This window comes from Rhinopithecus roxellana, chromosome 15, assembly GCF_007565055.1.
Source record: "Rhinopithecus roxellana isolate Shanxi Qingling chromosome 15, ASM756505v1, whole genome shotgun sequence".
Classification (NCBI taxonomy): domain Eukaryota; kingdom Metazoa; phylum Chordata; class Mammalia; order Primates; family Cercopithecidae; genus Rhinopithecus; species Rhinopithecus roxellana.
The window spans coordinates 72,229,723-72,246,987 of record NC_044563.1 but is presented as its reverse complement, the minus strand read 5'-3'; the positions used below and the strand labels follow the sequence as shown (position 1 = coordinate 72,246,987).

The 17,265-nt window shown below is 52.4% G+C and overlaps 1 protein-coding gene across 5 annotated transcripts; it reads right to left on the bottom strand.

Moving 5' to 3' along the window:
• Positions 1–2,763: 2,763 nt before the first annotated feature.
• On the bottom strand, positions 2,764–16,408 carry ROBO4 (roundabout guidance receptor 4). Of its 5 annotated transcripts, none has more exons than XM_030918507.1 (18): positions 16,183–16,399; positions 15,430–15,759; positions 15,031–15,188; positions 14,715–14,835; positions 14,302–14,429; positions 13,973–14,201; positions 13,372–13,538; positions 12,739–12,907; positions 12,398–12,583; positions 12,226–12,268; positions 10,182–10,318; positions 9,815–10,078; positions 6,256–6,363; positions 5,884–6,025; positions 5,503–5,739; positions 4,990–5,348; positions 3,586–3,792; positions 2,764–3,458 (listed from the first exon to the last, which is right to left on the bottom strand). In XM_030918507.1, exons 1-18 carry the CDS (start codon positions 16,250–16,252, stop codon positions 3,436–3,438), a joined length of 3,078 nt encoding a protein of 1,025 aa, XP_030774367.1. In that variant the 5' UTR covers positions 16,253–16,399; the 3' UTR covers positions 2,764–3,435. The 5 variants fall into 5 exon arrangements, with proteins under 5 accessions (XP_030774367.1, XP_030774369.1, XP_010382922.1 ...); XM_030918509.1 differs by having other exon boundaries at positions 15,430–15,553; positions 16,183–16,393; XM_010384620.2 differs by lacking the exon at positions 13,372–13,538 and adding an exon at positions 13,598–13,710 and having other exon boundaries at positions 16,183–16,388.
• Positions 16,409–17,265: the final 857 nt, after the last annotated feature.

The following is a 17,265-nucleotide window of genomic DNA, read 5'->3' as shown; positions in this document are numbered from 1 at the left end:
ATCCTGGGTGACAGAGTGAGACCCTATCTCAAAAACAAACAAACAAACACAAAAAACTGAAAAAACACTAGATGGGGACTGTACTGTCCCACTTTTTAAAGGAGTAAGAAGCTCACTGTCCCCGAGTTACAACCATAGACTTTCCAAATGCCCAGTAATAAGACACATGTTCCACCTTTGGAAGGTCAAGCCAGGCCCTTCTTTAGTGCCCTCCTCTGGGGTCTGTCTACTTTCCCACAAGAAAATACACCCCTCACAAAAAATTATCTTGAAAAACTCAAAGAAAGGAGGAGCTTATGGGAGAAACCCCAGGCAAAAAGGAAGAGCATGCTTTTTCAAACCCTCTGACTCCGTCGCAGAGGGTATGTACAAACGGGCACCTCTTGCTGGGCCCAGGTGTGATTGGGTTGACAGGCACAGAACTGTTAAGACTTTTTTGTGGTGAATGTCACGGTCCTCGTCACCTCCTGCCCCGCATCCCGTGTACTCACTGGTGACCTGAGGTTTTGTTCTTTCTCGCTTGCTCTACCCTTGACTCAGTGACTTCCCTGGACTCTCTGGGCATGGCGGCTGCCCTCCAGGCCCAGGCCCTGACCTCGTCTGCCCCTTTGACAAATCTCTCTGTCCCTTTCAGTCTGGCAAACAGGGCTGGAATGTTTTCAAAAGGAATTTTCCCAGGAAGCTAAAAAAAAAAAAAAACCCAAAACAACCCCCACCCCCCCACCTCACAAAATCCGGAAAAGGAAAAGCAAATACAGAGGAACGGATGTGTATGTGCAACACTGATTCTTCCTCCTGAGATCACAAAAATCCGGCCCAGACTGTCCTGATGAATGTGATTCAGGAAGCCCCCAGTCCCCACGGTCCTGCCTCACTCAGCCTCTCAACTCCCAGTGGCCTCCAAGTAGAGCTGCTGGGTTTGAGGGATGAGTACCCCCTTTTAAGCTCTGCTTCCTGCGACCCTGTCATGCTCTGTAGCATCCCCTCCACCAACTTGTGGATTCTGCCCCTGACCTTTCCCGCCAAGGGAGGAAGATGCAGGCCTGCCTGCCCTCCAGCGCGAAGGTTCGTCTCTCTGTTCTGCTTTTTTCTTTGAAGGGTGTTCCCAAGCCAACTGTGACAGGTACGTCTACCTTTTGTGGAGTTTAGCAACTTTGTCTATTTTAAGAAACCATCTGGGACTGCTGAAAGCAGTTGTCTCCTCAGGATGGGTGAAATCAAGGGGTTAATTTGATCAAGTCGGCCTGCCCTGCTTGCTTTTTGTTTTTTCCCTTTTTCCATGAAACACAAGGCTTTGGTAGCTGAAGGCCTCGCTGCTGCACGGGGAAACAACCTTCACTGGCTACTTTGTGGATAACATTCACAGGTCGCCATGAGAATGGCGCCACAGTCATTTTTCAGGAACTTGGGACAGCTCTTGTCCAGCTCAAACCGATCGAGACCACCGACCTTTCAACTAGGCCTCTGCAAGTGCTCCAGGGGTGGCCTTTTGACATCAGAGGGCCAAAAACTCCACCCTCAGATCATAACACAACCATTTTCTTTTCTTTCTTTCTTCCTTCCTTCCTTCCTTCCTTCCTTCCTTTCTTTCTTTTTCTTTCTTTCTTTTTTTCTTGAGACCGAGTCTCTCTCTGTCACCCAGGCTGGAGTGCAGTGGCGTGATCTCCACTCACTGCAAGCTCCACCTGCCAGGTTCATGCCATTCTCCTGCCTCAGCTTCCTGAGTAGCTGGGACTACAGGTGCCTGCCACCACGCCCGGATAATTTTTTTTTTTTTTTTATTTTTAGTAGAGATGGGGTTTCTACTAACACGGGGACCACCCATGTTAGCCAGGATGGTCTCAATCTCCTGACCTCATGATCTGCCTACCTGCGCCTCCCAAAGTGCTGGGATTACAGGCGTGAGCCACCGTGCCCAGTCAGCACAACAATTTTCTACGCATATGTCCTTATGAAATGCCATGAACCCCAACTACACTTGGGCAGAACGAACCTATTACTTAATTTTCCCCACTCCCAATCACCCTTCCCCATGCCTTAGACCCTCCCACTTCCCTCAGCCATAAATATCCCTAAGGCTTATCTTGGGGAGGTGGATTTGAGAGCTGTTCTCCCATGTCATCACTCAGCAGTCTTGCACATAAATCTTTCCTCTTTTGCAAAACTTCTGTCACAGTGATTGATTTACTGTGCACAGGCAGACGGGCCCTGGACCTGGCGGTAATGTAAGTTGCCAGGACCAGCAGACCCTGAAACTCCCACCCCTGCCCTTCCTATATTCTGCTTAAAATTTGGTGGATGAACCTCATTCTTCCTTTTTTTTTTTTTTTTTTTTGAGAGGGAGTCTTGCTCTGTTGTCCAGGCTGGAGTGCAGTGGCTGGATCTCAGCTCACTGCAAGCTCCGCCTCCTGGGTTTACGCCATTCTCCTGCCTCAGCCTCCCGAGTAGCTGGGACTACAGGCGCCCGCCACCTCACCCGGGTATTTTTTGTATTTTTTAGTAGAGACGGGGTTTCACCGTGCTAGCCAGGATGGTCTCGATCTCCTGACCTCGTGATCCACCCGTCTCGGCCTCCCAAAGTGCTGAGATTACAGGCTTGAGCCACCGCGCCCGGCCCTCATTCTTCCTTTAATTGCAGAACAGAAATGTGTGATACTCCCTAAGTGTCAATGAATGCCTGATCCCTACCTAACGCAGGAAACTCTTGCCATCTCTCCAGGTGCTCCCCTAAAAATGGTGCTCCGAGGAATGATCTCACAGAACTCAAGTCTTGACCATTTTACGGTATCAAATTTCTTAAGCTCATAGTGACAACAGTATAAGGATGGTGCTTTTGACCTATGGTCTAACACCTCCCTTCCTTCAGCATCCTCCCTAGACCCAGCCTTGAACCCGTTGCTTGGCATGAGGTAGGGCCTCAGTGCCTCAGTGGCATTCATAATTATTTTCTTTACATGGTGAAGTTGGGAGAGAGTTGAGCTCTTTTCTAGAGGAGGGGCCCAGGTAAGGCTGAGAGGGGGCTCCGAGAAGCTCCTTCCTCCACAGTCCTCTCCCAGCAGCCACTGTTGTTCTCCACGAAGGCACCTCTGGCTCCTCTACTTCCTGTGATCCAACTGGGTGGGGAGAGCAGGAGACTGGGCTGTTCTTCAGGCCAAAGCGACCTGGTAGTGGGAGTGGATGGCACAGAAGAGAAAGCAGTGGCTAGGATTCAGGTGGAGATGATGTTTTGCCCCCTGAGGGCTCCAGGTCAGCTTTGCTCTAATTTTGTTTTCATTTGTTTTCACAATCCTGGAGGGAGAAGTGTCCAGAGGCTTGGGAAGGTGGACCCCAACTGCGGAGAAACACAGGCCAAGACCCACACACCACAGCCCAGGTCTTGTGGGTGGACAGGAGAAGTGGTTCTGATTCCCGTCTGGGCAGTCTCAGGGACACCGCTCAGGAGTAATCTACAGAAGAAGCTGAAGGACAGTGGAGTTATCTCCCCTGCTCCTTATCTCCCTTCCCCAGTGACAGGCTTCCTCCTGGCTTCTTCCCAGAGGCCCTCTGGTCAAGATGGACACATTAGCCAGGAAGATAGACACTCACCACCAGCCTTGGGCACAGGACAGTGGAGCTGACTTCTCTGGGAAGAGATCTGAGAGTCAGGGGACCAGGGAGGCATCCCCCTTCCCAGCCGCTGGGTGTGGTTGACCTCCATATCTTCCAACCAGTCTGGCCTCCACTCCCACAGGGGCAGGGAGAGGCTGGGGGTCAGGAAGATGTCATCCCTTGGGGAGGGAGGTGATGAGGCATCTGTCGGGGAGGGTAGAGGTGTCTGTGGGGGGTTGACCTTCAGCCCCTAGGGGCCAGTTTAGTACAGGAAGCTTAGGACCAGCTCAGGGCATGTACCCAGCCCTAAACATAACCTAGCCCCAACTCAGCCCATCAGTCCCAGAGGCCACATCCCCAGGGGCCTGATCCATTTGTTTCTTTAGGGAGAAGTGATTGAACTGTTTCCTCCCAGCCCAGCTCTGGCCTTCTATCTGCACTCTCCTTGCACATCCCCATTCCCTGGGCATTCTGCTATCATGGGCACCTCTGTCCTGGATAATCCTTGCCCTCCCATTTACCACAATCCTGGTTGTTTTTCTTGGGGGCAAAGGGTAGAGTTAGGGTTAGTAAAATGGGGCTGGGGGATCTGATGGTGCGTGTGGGGAAGGGACACCAAAGCAGCCAGGACCCTGCACTACCTTCTGCTGACACGGAAATAAAGGTCCCACCCTGCTGGGAATGTCAGGGGTGAGCCCAGTGGCCCCGCAGCCCCAGCCACTGACCGGGCAGGAGGATGGAACTGGAAGAGGATGGAGCAACCTTTCCTGGAGACTCAAGTCAGGGTAAGAGGGGAGTCCTAGAGGCAGGAAAATGGACCTACATTTGGCTGCCTTTAGAATTGGACAACTTAGGCCAGTCTCAGCGGCTCATGCCTATAATCCCAACACTTCGGGAAGCTGAGGCGGGCAGATCACTTGAGGTCAGGAGTTCAAAACCAGCCTGGCCAACATGAAACCCCGTCTCTACTGAAAGTACAAAAAGAATTAGCTGGGCATGGCAGGTGCCTGTAATCCCAGCTACTCGGGAGGCTGAGGCAGGAGAATCTCTTGAACCTGGGAGGCAGAGGTTGCAGTGAGCTCAGATCATGCCATTGCCTGGGCAAAACAAGCAAACAAAACAAAAACAAACAAACGAATTGGACAATTTGTCCTTGTTCTGTGGGTGACCTTGGGCAAGCTAATAAAACTATCTGACTTAACGTTTCCTCATTGGGATAAGAGGGATAAAGAATATTCCACATAGACTTTCAATATTAAATGTATGCAAAGCACTTATCATAGTACCTGAGATACAGTAATCGTTCAATAAAACTAGTTGTTTTAACAATGATGACATTATGATGGTTGTTAGAAAGGCGAGGGGTATGAGTGAGGAGTAAGATGGGGAGACCTCACCTACCTGTGAAGACGCAGTCTGCCTCCCTGGGCTCTAGACCAAAACCAAAGCTATCCACTGCCACTGCCAGGGCCTGGGCAAAGTGGGCATCAGCGAGGAAGGAGCCATCAGAGGAGCTGACAAGGCTGGCTCTGGCGCTGGCAGCATTGTCCTCAGAGGCTGAGCCCCAACCATTGGCTAAGGAGCCCTCGCTGGGAGTGGGGGTGAGGCAGGGCCGAGGTGGGCACAGCAAGACTCCCCCCTCAGGCCCCACCCCTCCTCCGGTCCTGCCCATGCCCGTGAACTCTGAGGCTGTTGGGGTGCTGATATACCCATAGGTGGTGGGGGGTGAAGGAGCTCTTGGCATGGGAGAGACGCTGTTCCTAAGGAGAGGCAAAAGGGGAGACAGCAATGGTTTGGGTGGAATGGGGGTTGTAGTAGCAGAAAAGCCCCAGTTGAGGGAGGGCGGAATGGGTGGAGAGGCACTTGCTCCCATAGCTTTTCTGTAGTTCTTTGGTTATCTCTCAAGCCACTCACCTGGGAGTCTCCTCACCCTCACTGAGTTCCAAACACAGGGCTACCTCCTCAGGGGTCAGCACGCTGTCTTGATCCTCCCCCAGGGATGACAGTGAAGAGCTGGACAGGTGACTGGAAGCTGGGCTGGGGCCAGAGAGGGAAGAGGCCTGAGGGCTAGGGGGACTGCAAGGGCTAAGGATGGGAATGGGGGCTGTTGCCAGCAGGATGGAGGAGGGAGCCTGTGGTGCCACCGGAGGCCTGATCAGGGTGAGAGAATGACGGCACGGTGGTTAATACAGCTCTTCAAGTCCTTTCTCCCCTTCCCCAGCATGTCCAATCCCAATACACACTCCCCTCACCCCCTCTCTCCCAACCCTGCTTCCGGACCCCATACCCTCTTACTGGATCTGTTGACTCTGAGTAGGGGGAGTTTCATGAGGAAAGAGGGGTCCTGGAGGGAGAGGACGAGTAACCAGCTCATTTGAGGAGCTGAGGAGTTTCGGTCCCAGGGCCCGCCAAGCAACCAGAGCTTGGGGCACAGCTCCTGCGGAATAGAAGCCTGGTGTGAGAACTGGCATCTCCATCTGCTCTGGAGCTCAGCCTGCCGACTCCCCCACCAGCTGCCTTAGCTACCTGTCCCCTACTCCATCCAACCCTCATCAGCCTCCTCAGGGAAAGGAGGATGAGCCTGTGGGAGGGGCCTGGGCTGGTGAGCCCCTGTACCCCTACACCCTATCTCACCCCTTCACTTCCCTTTCAGGGACCTTCTCTCACCTGGGCTTTGGGAAAGGTTCTTGGAACCTCTATTTCCCAACTCACAGGCCCGGAGCTCCAAGGGTTGGCTCCCCCGGAGCAGTGGGGAACTGTTGACATGCTGCAGCTCTGCAAAGAAAGGGTTGGTGGTTGCGGGGCCCAGGATGGACCTTTCAGACCCCAGCTGCTGTCTCCATCTTCAGTCTTATTCAATTCAGCCTGCAGGACCCGGAACCCAGAGAAAAGAGGGGGAAAACCCCCTGAATCCCTTCCACACCCCCATCTTCATCCAGCAGCTGTGATATGGTAGAAGGAGCACTAGGCTTGGAGTCAAAAGACCTGCCCAGCTCAGCTGTGTGACCTCAGGGCAGTCCATGTACCTTTCTGAGTCCCAGTTTCATGTGTAAACAACCACTTTGAATGATGGTCTTGAACTAAGTAAAAACAGATTGCGCAAGTTCTTGGCCTTGATAGATAGTTTAAAAAACAACTGTCTTTTCCTTGACTGTATTCATTCCAATCTTCCTGATCTCTATACCCTCACATTGCTACTCTCATGAATTTTGGCTCAGTAAGAAAAATACTCCTTCTTTTCTTGGAGAGAATCTATGAATTTCCATTTCTCACATTGCAAATATCTCACACGGCTCTGGATAGCCCTGCTCTGGGAAACTCGACTGTCTCTCACTTGAAAGGTGGGGTAGACTGTCAGGTTGAGCTGAGTGAGTAAGACAAAAACAGGGATTGACACACAATGTTGGCTGTGACAGGAGACAGTCAGATAGTAGGAAGAGGAACTTCAGAGTGGGAAAAGGTATTGGTCTATCCCAGGGAGGCAATGCTTTGCCCATAGCTATTCAATACTTTTTGTCGAATGGAAGAACGAATGCATGGGTGATACCAGAAATGTGGATGTAAACACACAGTGAGAAGAGTCACCAAGATGGAAGCGGTCATCTGGCCCACATGGGCAGTGGAGAGACAGGGCTCTGAGTGAACTTTCACAACGGAGAAGCTGGAAACTAAAGAGACAGCCCCAATTGTGTGCAGTGACCTGTGATCATGCTTCTTGGTCAGGCCAGAATGCAAAAGGGATCTAAGTTTAAGCCAGAGAGGAATAGGGTAATAGAGGAAAGAGATTTTTCCAGGACCAGGAACCTGAAGACCATCAAAGGAGAAAAGAAACAGCCTTTAGATTAGTGTCCCATGACCAGAAGCCCAACTAGGAAAGGGTTTCTCTTCTTGGTGGACCAGGGACTAGGCAGGACCCTCAGGGTAGAGCTATCTAGTCAGTCTCGTATCAGAGATCTGGAGGCCACTATGGGCAGCTTCAGAGCAAGGAAGTGAGCCAGGCTTTGGCACTGACCAAGACCCCATTTATGTACTAGTGGCCAGACCTTCTGATCCTTTGGGATGGAAACTCATCAATGACTAGACTCCCTCCATCAAAGTTGCCTTTGGTACTTTGGCTGTTTGGTTTTTGTTGATTTTCTATAGCTTTCATATGACCCAGGTAGTCCTGGGAGCCAACTTCTGGGTTGGTGTGCCAACTCTGCTATCATCAGCTTTGTCTTGTCTAGTGCCTGGCTTCTTGACTAAGCTCAGAAACGTGAGCACAAGTTGGTTGGCTGGTTTGGGTGGAAAGGGAAAGAAAACAGCCAGGTCTGGAAAAGGCCACTTTTATCCTAGCCTGTTTCACTTCCTCTAAGGGACCCTGGTAACAAAACCATCCTCCTACATTGCTTGGACTTACTTGGACTTTAGTTTCAATTCTAATTGAATAAACTACACAAGAAAAATGTTATCAAGGTGAAAGGTTGAAACTCATTGGCCAAATTGCAATAAATATTTGTTTGAATAAAATAATGAATGAATGAGGTTATTCAGTGCATGTATCTGGCAAAGAGAGCAGAACTAAGAACCTGTTATGATGGATGAGAGACAGGAGGCTGCAATTGTGAGGATATCAGCACTAGAGAAGAAACCCCAACTAAGGCCAAATAATAAGAAAAAGGAACAAGCAGGTAAAGGGGAGTTAGGGGCAATGGGAGAGGCTGCCAGTTTTAGAAGAGGAAGAAACAGCAATAGAATCAGCTCCATGGCTCTGCAGAAGACCATAGCATGATCTTGCTGCTGCTGAGGTCCTGGGAAGTAGAGGTAGAATATCTAGTGTCCACCAGCCAAGGAGTCGCTGCAGTTGACCTACCCTGGGGACAGTGGTGAGATGGGGCTGGAGTGAGGAGAAACAGGAAGTGAAGTAAACCACAGGTTAGGAAGCTTCATCTCTGAATTGGAACCCTTCTTAAGAACTGGCTGTAGAAAACCACTCACCTCTTTCCAGTAGCATTACTGTTCTATGAGGGGCTATCCATTCCATTAAAGTAGGTGTAGTTCTCCATGGGAGGGCTGTTTTTCAAATGAGACTATTCAACCTCTTCTTATTTGGTGTTTCATTACCACCAAGGATTTGTAATCCAATAGCTCTGAGGCAAATCTGGTAAGAATGCCAGCTTCACTGATATTTAAAGTCATAAAATTCTGGATATTGAACAAGTTCTTAATTATCTTAATCTATCTTTGTCTTATTAAAAGTTGGATTAAATCCATTTTTAAAAAAAGACTTGGCTGTAGAACATTTGTTAGGTCTTACTTATCAGTACAGAAGACTCAAGAAGACAGCAGGTAGAGTGCAGGCCAATGTTCTGCAGGCCAGAAGTAGGAAAAAACACTCAAAGAGAGAATCAGATTTCCTGAGGGAGCTCCAGAGAGACTCAGAATCGCCTTCAGAGGCAGACTATCCTGCCTTCAGGTTTGAGTCCTGTAGCTAATTACTTGCAGAAGTTTGAACTAGTAACTCAATCATTCTGACCCTCTTCCTGTCTATAAAATTAGAGAAATAGTAGCTAGCCAATCTATTGTGAGGATTAAATGAAGTAACAAATATAAGTAAAGCACCCAGTATATAGTAATTGATCAAGAAATGGAGGCTATAACTATTTTTGTCTGGAAAGTCAAAGAAGGCAGCTGGGAGTCAGGAGAGAAACCTCTCCAGAAAGGAAATGCCTATTCCTCTCCGAGAAGTGAGTTGGGAGTCGGTGCCCAAGCACACCTGTACGGAGTACACCAGGAGATGAACTCATGGGAACCTGAGGCTTCGTGGCAGCCCTTGTCACATTCCTCTAGGCTCTAGCATTACTCGTATGCTAGTCAGCACTTTCGTTAGGCCCTGAACTCTTAGAAGTCAAGGGCTGTATCTGGTGTCTCTTGTGTTCCCCATGTCTGGCATGCAGTGGTGCTTATTAAATGTTTGCTGAGTTGAATTGACTGCAGAATTAGGGCTCACTGCTGGCGTAGCCAAACTGAAACAAGAGGACACTGCAAAAAGCTGAGGCTATTGCACCCCTAGCTGAGTGCTCTGGTGGTAGGAGAAAGAGGTCTTGCAGTCCACCTGGAGAGGAGAATGGAAGGAGGGTGTGGAGGTTCACCTCACTCCAGGCTTTGAGGTCTCATTCCCATCACATTCCCACTCCTGGGACCCTCTACCACCAGCTCAGGCTATGTCTATTCTCCCTCTCCTTACCCTGCTTCTTTTTGGCCTTCCAAGCCTCTGTAGGGGCCAGAGACAAGCGTGGAGAAGAGAGTCCCCTGCGGCTGCAGAGGCTGTCTGAGCTGGAACAGGGGCTGGAGAGCCGGGCCAGCTGGGGTGGTAGGCGCCTGACCGCTGGGACCTGGGGACTTGGCCTGGCTGGGGGACTGGAGGGCAGCTCAGCGATGAGGGAGCCATAAAAAGTGCTGGTATCTGGAAGCAGGGGCACGCCAGGGCTTCGGGAGTCCCAGGAGAGCACTGTGATATAAATGACAGGAGGAATTATGGTGAGCATGTCCCACTCTCCATCCCTGGGATCACTGCCCCCAGCTAGGCCTTTGCCCCCACTGAGCATGCTCACAGGAGCGATGACAGTCTAGCGGGTCCCGGGAGTCCGCCCCCAGCCTACTGCTGAGGCTGCTGCTGCTGCTCAAGTCCCGAGAGCCAGAGGTGGAACGCCAAGTGTCTGCCAACCACTGGGAGTCACTGTGATCCATCCTGGGGCAGTGGAGGGAGGGGGTGAGGCCGGGAGAGACAGGGAGAAGTGAGAACCTTATTGGCCAAGACCTCCTGTTCAGAGGGCAGCAGAAGAGGGCAAGGAGTTGGTGGTATCTGCTTTATCCTTACTACTGCTTCTCAGCGTTTCACAGACTCCTTAAGATCTCTGACCCATCCCCCAAACTCAGCACCCCTTTCTATTCCTGGATGAGGGGAAATCCAAGTCACCCAGAGCTGGGAGGTAGTAATGACAGACAGCTATGTTTGCTGAGGTGAAAAGAAGACCTGAAGACAAATCTGGTTTGACAATCCAGCTTGGCTTGAGTATGTACATCTGTTGTACTTGGGTAAATACATCCTCTCTAAGCCCCAGTTTTCTCATCTGTAAAATGGTAACAATAAGACTTTCTACACTCATGGCTGATGGTCTGAGTTTAAATGAGGAAATCTGAGATCACTCAGCTGGCAGAGCAGGAGCTTGCTCCATGGATGTTGGCCTCTGGCTGCCTGAGTGATCCTTCAAGAACAGGGATCTGAGCAAGGAGTTTCTCTGCCTAAGACCTTCAGTGGCCCCTCATTTACCACGGTAGAGCCCAGGTACCTAGCATGGCTAACAGGACTCTCCTTGGTCTGGTTTCCAACTCCCTAACTATATCCTTTGCTCTGACCCATCTCTCACCCTATACCTGAGCTAGAACAAATGGTTTGTCTTTCCCTGTGGACATAGCAGGCTATTACTCGCTGCTTCATTGCTTTTCCCTCCACCCTCTTCTTACTTTCAGGGTAATGTGGAATCTTCTTTCTCCTGTGTTTTTCCACATTGACCCCCTCCATGTGTCTTGTACCCACTTCTGCGTGGCCAGTACAGAATTGCACTCATATCCCCTCATGCCTGTCTCTGCCTACACTGAGAGATCCTGGCAGGTGGAGGCTATTCCAAAGGAAAGAATGAACCAAAGATCAGAATGGAATCTCCTTCCAGGACAGAGCAGGAGTTCCCAGGGAAGCCAGAGAAAGCTTAGGGCAGAGCAGACAAAGCCAGGAGGTAGCTGAAAGAAAGAAGACAGTGAACTCAGAAAAGGTCAGAACACAACACCAACCGGCTTGGATCCCTGCTCTGGGCTGAGGACCTGACAGTGAAATGGCAGCTCTAGGCCTGGATGTGCTGGCACATAGTAGGTGCTCAATAACTTCTGTGGATAGATGCAGACCTGGAGTGGGAAGCCTCCCAGAGGAGATCTAATGAAATAAAGAGCCAAGAAAGCAGACAGAGAGATGAAGCAGTTACTTAGTACAAAACTCAGAGAATGGGAGCAAGAAAGATGTGTTCTCTATCAGCATGATGTCCCAAAACTGCAGACTTGTTCTGGCAGCCAAATATACCGGAAGCAGAAGGGCCTATGAGCAGATCTTGTTTTTGAGAACAGTGAGGAAGAATCTATGATGTAGGCACTGAACACCCTCTGCTGTAGCTGCGGATGGATTATGATGCAGGCACAATGGCTCAGTGAGAGAATTACTGAGTGCAAAGGCACTACTTGGTAGACTATGAGTGTACACATAAGATGAGACATTCGAGCTGGTCGTCTCATGCTGATTATTCTCCACCTAGCAGGGTTAGGCAGCAGGAGAGGTGGGGTGACAAGAGCCCTGGATTGGGGATTCAGACGGCCAGTCTTGAGCAAAGTCACTCAAGTTCTATGAGTTTCAGTTTACTAGTCTGTCAAGTGGTGTGATAGGAATATTAATGACAGATAAATGAATTCTCAGTTGGAGTTACAGGAGAGATTCATGTACGAGAGTCCCAAACTGCCTGGCAGGTCGACTAGTACTCCACTCTTCTCTGTTGCAGCTCCACTGTCCCTTGCCACCCTCCCTTACTACAGACCTCCCCCTTCACCTCTCACCTGTGTTTTAGGATGGCGTCCTTACTGGTATATCTGTACAGACCTGGGAGAAGGCAGGAGGAAGGCTAAATCCAGAGGCTGGATCACCTGGCCAGAGATCCAAAGCCCCTGCACCATTCTGACTGGATGCTAAGGAGGCCTGTATATGTGTGGGTCCCCCTCAGAATCTCACCTGGGCCCAGGTGCACCCCAGCTTGGCGCCGGCGGTGGATACACACAGCGGTACCCAGAAGCAGCAGCCAGAGCACAACACCACAGGTGGCAATGACCTCAGGCCGCTTCAAGGTGGCCCTCAGCTGCTCCAGGGTCCAGGGACCATGCTCAGTGGGTTCTCGGGTGGCTCGCTCCATGGCCTGCTCTGTATGGGATGCAGAGCTCAGGGGGAGGGGCAGTCGAGGCAGTGAGGGCCTGGCAGGCAAGGGGGAAGAGCTGGAAGTGTGAGGCAGGAGCAGGGAGAGAGGAAGGCGGGAGGCAGGCTGAAGGGTAGCGTGGGCCTGTGGGCACTGCCCTCACCTAAAAGGAGGCAGACAGGGCTACTGGGTTCCCCAGCTCCAGCACCAGTGACTGCAGCCACTTGCACACAGTAGGAACCTGGCATGCGGGTGGCGATTTCCAGCTGGGTCTGCTCACCAACTACAGTCCAGTTGGCTGGGGGCAGTGACGTGTTGCCCAGGCTCCAGACCTGAGGCACAAGAAGAGGTGAACAGCTGCCCCAGGCACCATCCCAGAAGCTAAGCCCTTTGTCTGCAGATCGGACTCTAGGGATGTGGTTATTCTGCCCTGCCACCCACTTGGGGAATGCACCCAATTTCCTATTCCCCTCCTATTCTCCCAACCAAGTGAGAGATACCTCTCTCTAGATCAACAGAAGAAGGGCAAAAGCAATCTGCTAAAATACATGTAACATAGTAGTTCTCAAACAACAGCATCCTTCCAAGTCAACTGGAGGGCCTGCTAAAGTATAGTTTGCCAGGCCCATCTCTGAGTTTCTGATTTATTAGTCCTCAGAAAGGATCTGAGGGTTTGTGTTCCTAACAAGTTCCTGGGTGAGGCTGATGTTGCTGCTCTAGAAGTCACTCTTTGAGCACCACTCCCTTATTCACAGCCTGGTTTGATCTACTCTGTTTCTTATTCCTGTGGCCTTACGTTGGGGATAATACCCCAGGGTGGACTGTGAGGTGAAACAGGATCAGGGAGGTCAAGTGCTTGGCAGGGTCTGGCAGACAGTGGGTCCTTGCTCAGCCAAAGAAGGTTTTCTTTGCTTCGCTGCCCAGGTACCTTTCTCAGTGCGCAGAGCAAGGGTATGCAGAACTCTAGAGAAAAGAGATGTCCTGGCAGCACTAGGAAGGGCTAGGTCAGTTTGTGGGGGTACCTGGTAGCCACGGATGATGCCATTGTGGTTTTCAGCAGGTGGTGGGACCCAGCTCACAAGGACACTGCCATTGCCAGGTTTTAGGGTCACCTCCTGGGGTGGGGCACTGGGCACTGGAGGGGTGGAAGAGAGGCTATGAGGGGCTCTGAGGGAGAAGATGCTAGGGAAAGGAGCTGGGATGGGGGACACAGAGTCAGAACCCCACCAAGGAGACAAGAAGCCTCTCGAAGCTCTGCTGGCCTGGCCAGGGCAGAAGGGAGTTCCAGAGTAGGGCCCATAATCTCCCCCAAGACTGAAGTAGAACAGTCCAGGGGCTCCCAAATAAGAAGGAGCCAGAGGGCATATTGTTGGGTTCCGAAGGGATCAGGCCCTGACCTTTTTCCGGCAGCCTCAGGAGCAGCACGTTGCTGTCAGGGCCTCGAGCCCGGCCGGAGGATGGTCTCACTTTGAACTCATAGTCTTGGCCCCAGTGGAGGCCTCCAAGCTCTGCGCTCTGCCAGCCGCCCAGCAGCTCCTCTGCCCACGGAGCTCCCTGGCCTCCCGGGGCAGTCTGGGTCCTGAACAAGGCCGTGTAAGATTGGGCAGGTGCAGCAGGACCGCTCACCTGGGAAGGAGTTGCGAGGAAGGGCGAGGGGTCAGAGAACTCAGGAACAGCCCTTTGTTGAGCTCTGGACTGGCTTTCACCCTTAGCACCTGGCCCTTACCTTCCAGCTGAGCCACACAGCCGGTCCAGGCTTGGGGCCCTTTGCGGGGCCCGGGTTCAGCAGTGTCACATTTTCCAGCTGAATTCGCACAGCCAAAAGCTCCACAGGCTCTGTGTAGTCCTCGGGCTCTGAGGGGAGGATAGGGCTAGGCTGGGGCCTACAGGCCGGAGTGACACAACTGAGGCGTGGAACATCCCTCAGCCAGGGAGGAACCCCAGGGAACCCAAACTCCCAGAGTCTCCAGGTCTTGAGCATTCCGATTTCTACTCTAGCAGGGGGGAACCTCCCACTACATGAGACCCCCAGCACTTTGACCCTGACCCCACATACCTTAACCCCAGCCCAAACCAGAACATACCACCCTAACTGGAGCCCGCAGCCTGGCCCTGATTTTAGCCGACCCCTGTCCTTACCCTGGATGGACACCCGGGCTGCGCGGCTCTCCCTGTGTCCTGCGCTGTTGGTGGCCACACACATGTAGGCCCCTGCGTCACTCTTCTCTGCTCTTGCCATCAGCAGGGACCCCCCGGACACCTGTCAGGGCCAGGTTCACTGTGAAGTCTCCTACGTGGGGAGGGGCTCTGAGCTGGGGGGAAGTTAGAGATCCCCGTGCTCTCCCCTCCTCAAATTCTACCTGAGGATGCGGGGCTGGAGGGCAGGTCAGTCCCTCAGGGTGTGCCCAGGTCTGCCCAGGCCAGGATGAAGTGTGGGAGAGGGGGCCACACTTACTGTGTGCCTTCCGGGCTGGAGGACCAGGGGGTTCCCATCTTTCCACCATGAGACTGTGGGCTCCGGGTGGCCCCAGGGCGGCCCACATTCCAGAGTTAACTGCTCACCCACCATAGCTACCATGTCCCGAGGCTGGATCTGGAAATCCTCCCGGAGGACTGTGGAGAGGATGGAAGGTGACAGGGAGCAGGGCCCAGGCCTCCTCTCCCTCCCTTATCACTCTTGCCCCCTTCTGCTTTGCCCACCTTCCTGGCCTCCCATTTTGGGCCAGCCCCACCCCAGCTTGCCCTCCCAAGCCTTGCAGCCCAGGCCTCTGCTCTCAGATGTTCCCTTGAACATTCAACTCGTATGTCTCCACCCAGGTTTGCCCCACCCTGAAGCTCCCCTCCCAGACCTCACCAGCCACAGAGAGCCGAGCGCCTCTGCTGACTGCCGTGCCCAGCCGGTTGCTGGCTTCACATGTGTAGACACCAAGGTCTGTGGACAGGGCCTGGCCATCGTGGGCATGTCCCCGGGCAGGGGGCTGCAGCAGCAGAAGGGTCCCATCAGGCAGGAGGTGGTGTGGGTCTGGGGGCACCATGCTCAGGGGCTGCCCATTCAGCAGCCAGCGGATGGTGGGAGGTGGCTGGCCCGAGGCTCGGCAGCTCATCCTGGCAGGGCCAGGGCCCTGGAACAGCTGGTCCTGGGGGTGGACTAGGATCTGGGGCGGGAAGTCCTGAGCCATGCCTCCTGGGAGGGAAAGGGAGCAGAGCCTAGTCTGATCACCAGCAACACCCCAAATTCCTGGCATCCCCCTCATCTGTCTTCTCTTGTGTGCGAGTTTGCCAGATGACCTGTACTCTGAACTACTGAAGGCTGCCCCTCAAAGAACGAGCTAGCTGGTAGGAGAGAGGGCCAGCATGCACAGCATCCAGGCCAGGGCTTGTATAGTGTGTTCTCTCTCTCTCTCTCTGGCGTGTGCGCACATGCACAAACACACGTACCCTTACACACACTAATCATCATCATCATCATCATCATCATCATCATCATCATCATTCTCATCTCTGGTCCCCCCACTGCAAAAGGGAAGCAAGCAGTCAGCAGGCCTCTTCTGCCCTGAGCAGGCCTTGGATGGAGGGAGCATAGGCCAGGAGAGGGAGAGCAACTCACCCATGATGAGCAGGAGCAGCAGAGGCTGGGAAGCCCGGCCCCCCCGGAGGCTCTCTCCTCCAGAGCCCATGGCTACTCTCAGCCTTCTGTCCTTGTCCCGAGCACTTTGTCCTGCTGCTCTGAGCTCACAGTGAAGAGGGAAGGAGGGGCGGGGTGGGCTGGTGGTGGTTGTTTGTGACCGAGACTCTGCCCCAGGAGGGAAGCGGCTTTGAGGAAACCGATGCTTCCTGCCTGGCCCTCAGTGCCTTGGAGAACTGGGAGGAGACCAGAGGCGAGAAACTCTCTGACCTCGACCCTTTAGCTGTAACCCCCGACCCTAACTTCAGTGCTAAGCTTTATCTCATGATCTAGTCGGGGATTTCTTACAGGGTATCCTTACACTAACCATAACTCCAATCAGAGCCTTAATCCTCTATTTAAATCTTATCCCTGGATCTCAATCCTTATCCTTTGGCCACCTGCTAGAGAGGAATGAAAACCCCAGGAGTCTCAGGACACAGCAAGAAGCTGAGGACAGAGGGCTGTGGGACTGCAGGCTGGGGAGGCTGAGCGAAGTGGAGCAGGGGTGGTTTGTAACACCCTGGTCCATTTCCCCAGGGGCAGATGAGCCAGGGGGTGGGGTAGAGTGGGAGACAGGAAGGACTCAGAGCATATGGGACAAGCTGGGAGATTCCCACAGGATGTGTCCATATTCAGCTCAGAGATGGATGAAATAAGCTTCTGTGGAGACCTTGGGCAAGCCAGTTTCCTTCTCTGTAAAATGGAAATTATAATAGTAGTTCCTACTTTGTGGGATAAAGTAATGATGAAACACATAAAAGATAAAACCACCGGGATCTGGTGCCTGACGCATTAAGAGGGATCCATAAAGCTAAGCCAACATTGTGTATTTGTTTTTAGGTCCATCTTATCACTGAAACTATTGGAGGATCCTCGGCAGGAGTATTTTTCAGGCCCCGGAAAGGCGGTTGGAGTAAAAGACCTTTCAAGAGTCTTTCCAGGCCCAAGAGCCTGTGTCCATGTCTGTAGCAGGCAGGCCTTGCAGCTTTTGAGCCTACAATGTCGGCTCTTGCCCGCTGCCCC

Bases quoted from the DNA above. Each gene is read 5' to 3' on its own strand.
- ROBO4 (XM_030918507.1), bottom strand. From the start codon at position 16,252: ATGGGCTCTGGAGGAGAGAGCCTCCGGGGGGGCCGGGCTTCCCAGCCT. The intron at 13,539-13,972 runs GTCAGGGCCTGA...TCTTTTCTCTAG, and splicing joins CCTGAGGCTGCCGGAAAAAG to AGTTCTGCATACCCTTGCTC. The intron at 6,026-6,255 runs GTGAGAGAAGGT...TCTATTCCGCAG, and splicing joins GAACCTTTCCCAAAGCCCAG to GAGCTGTGCCCCAAGCTCTG.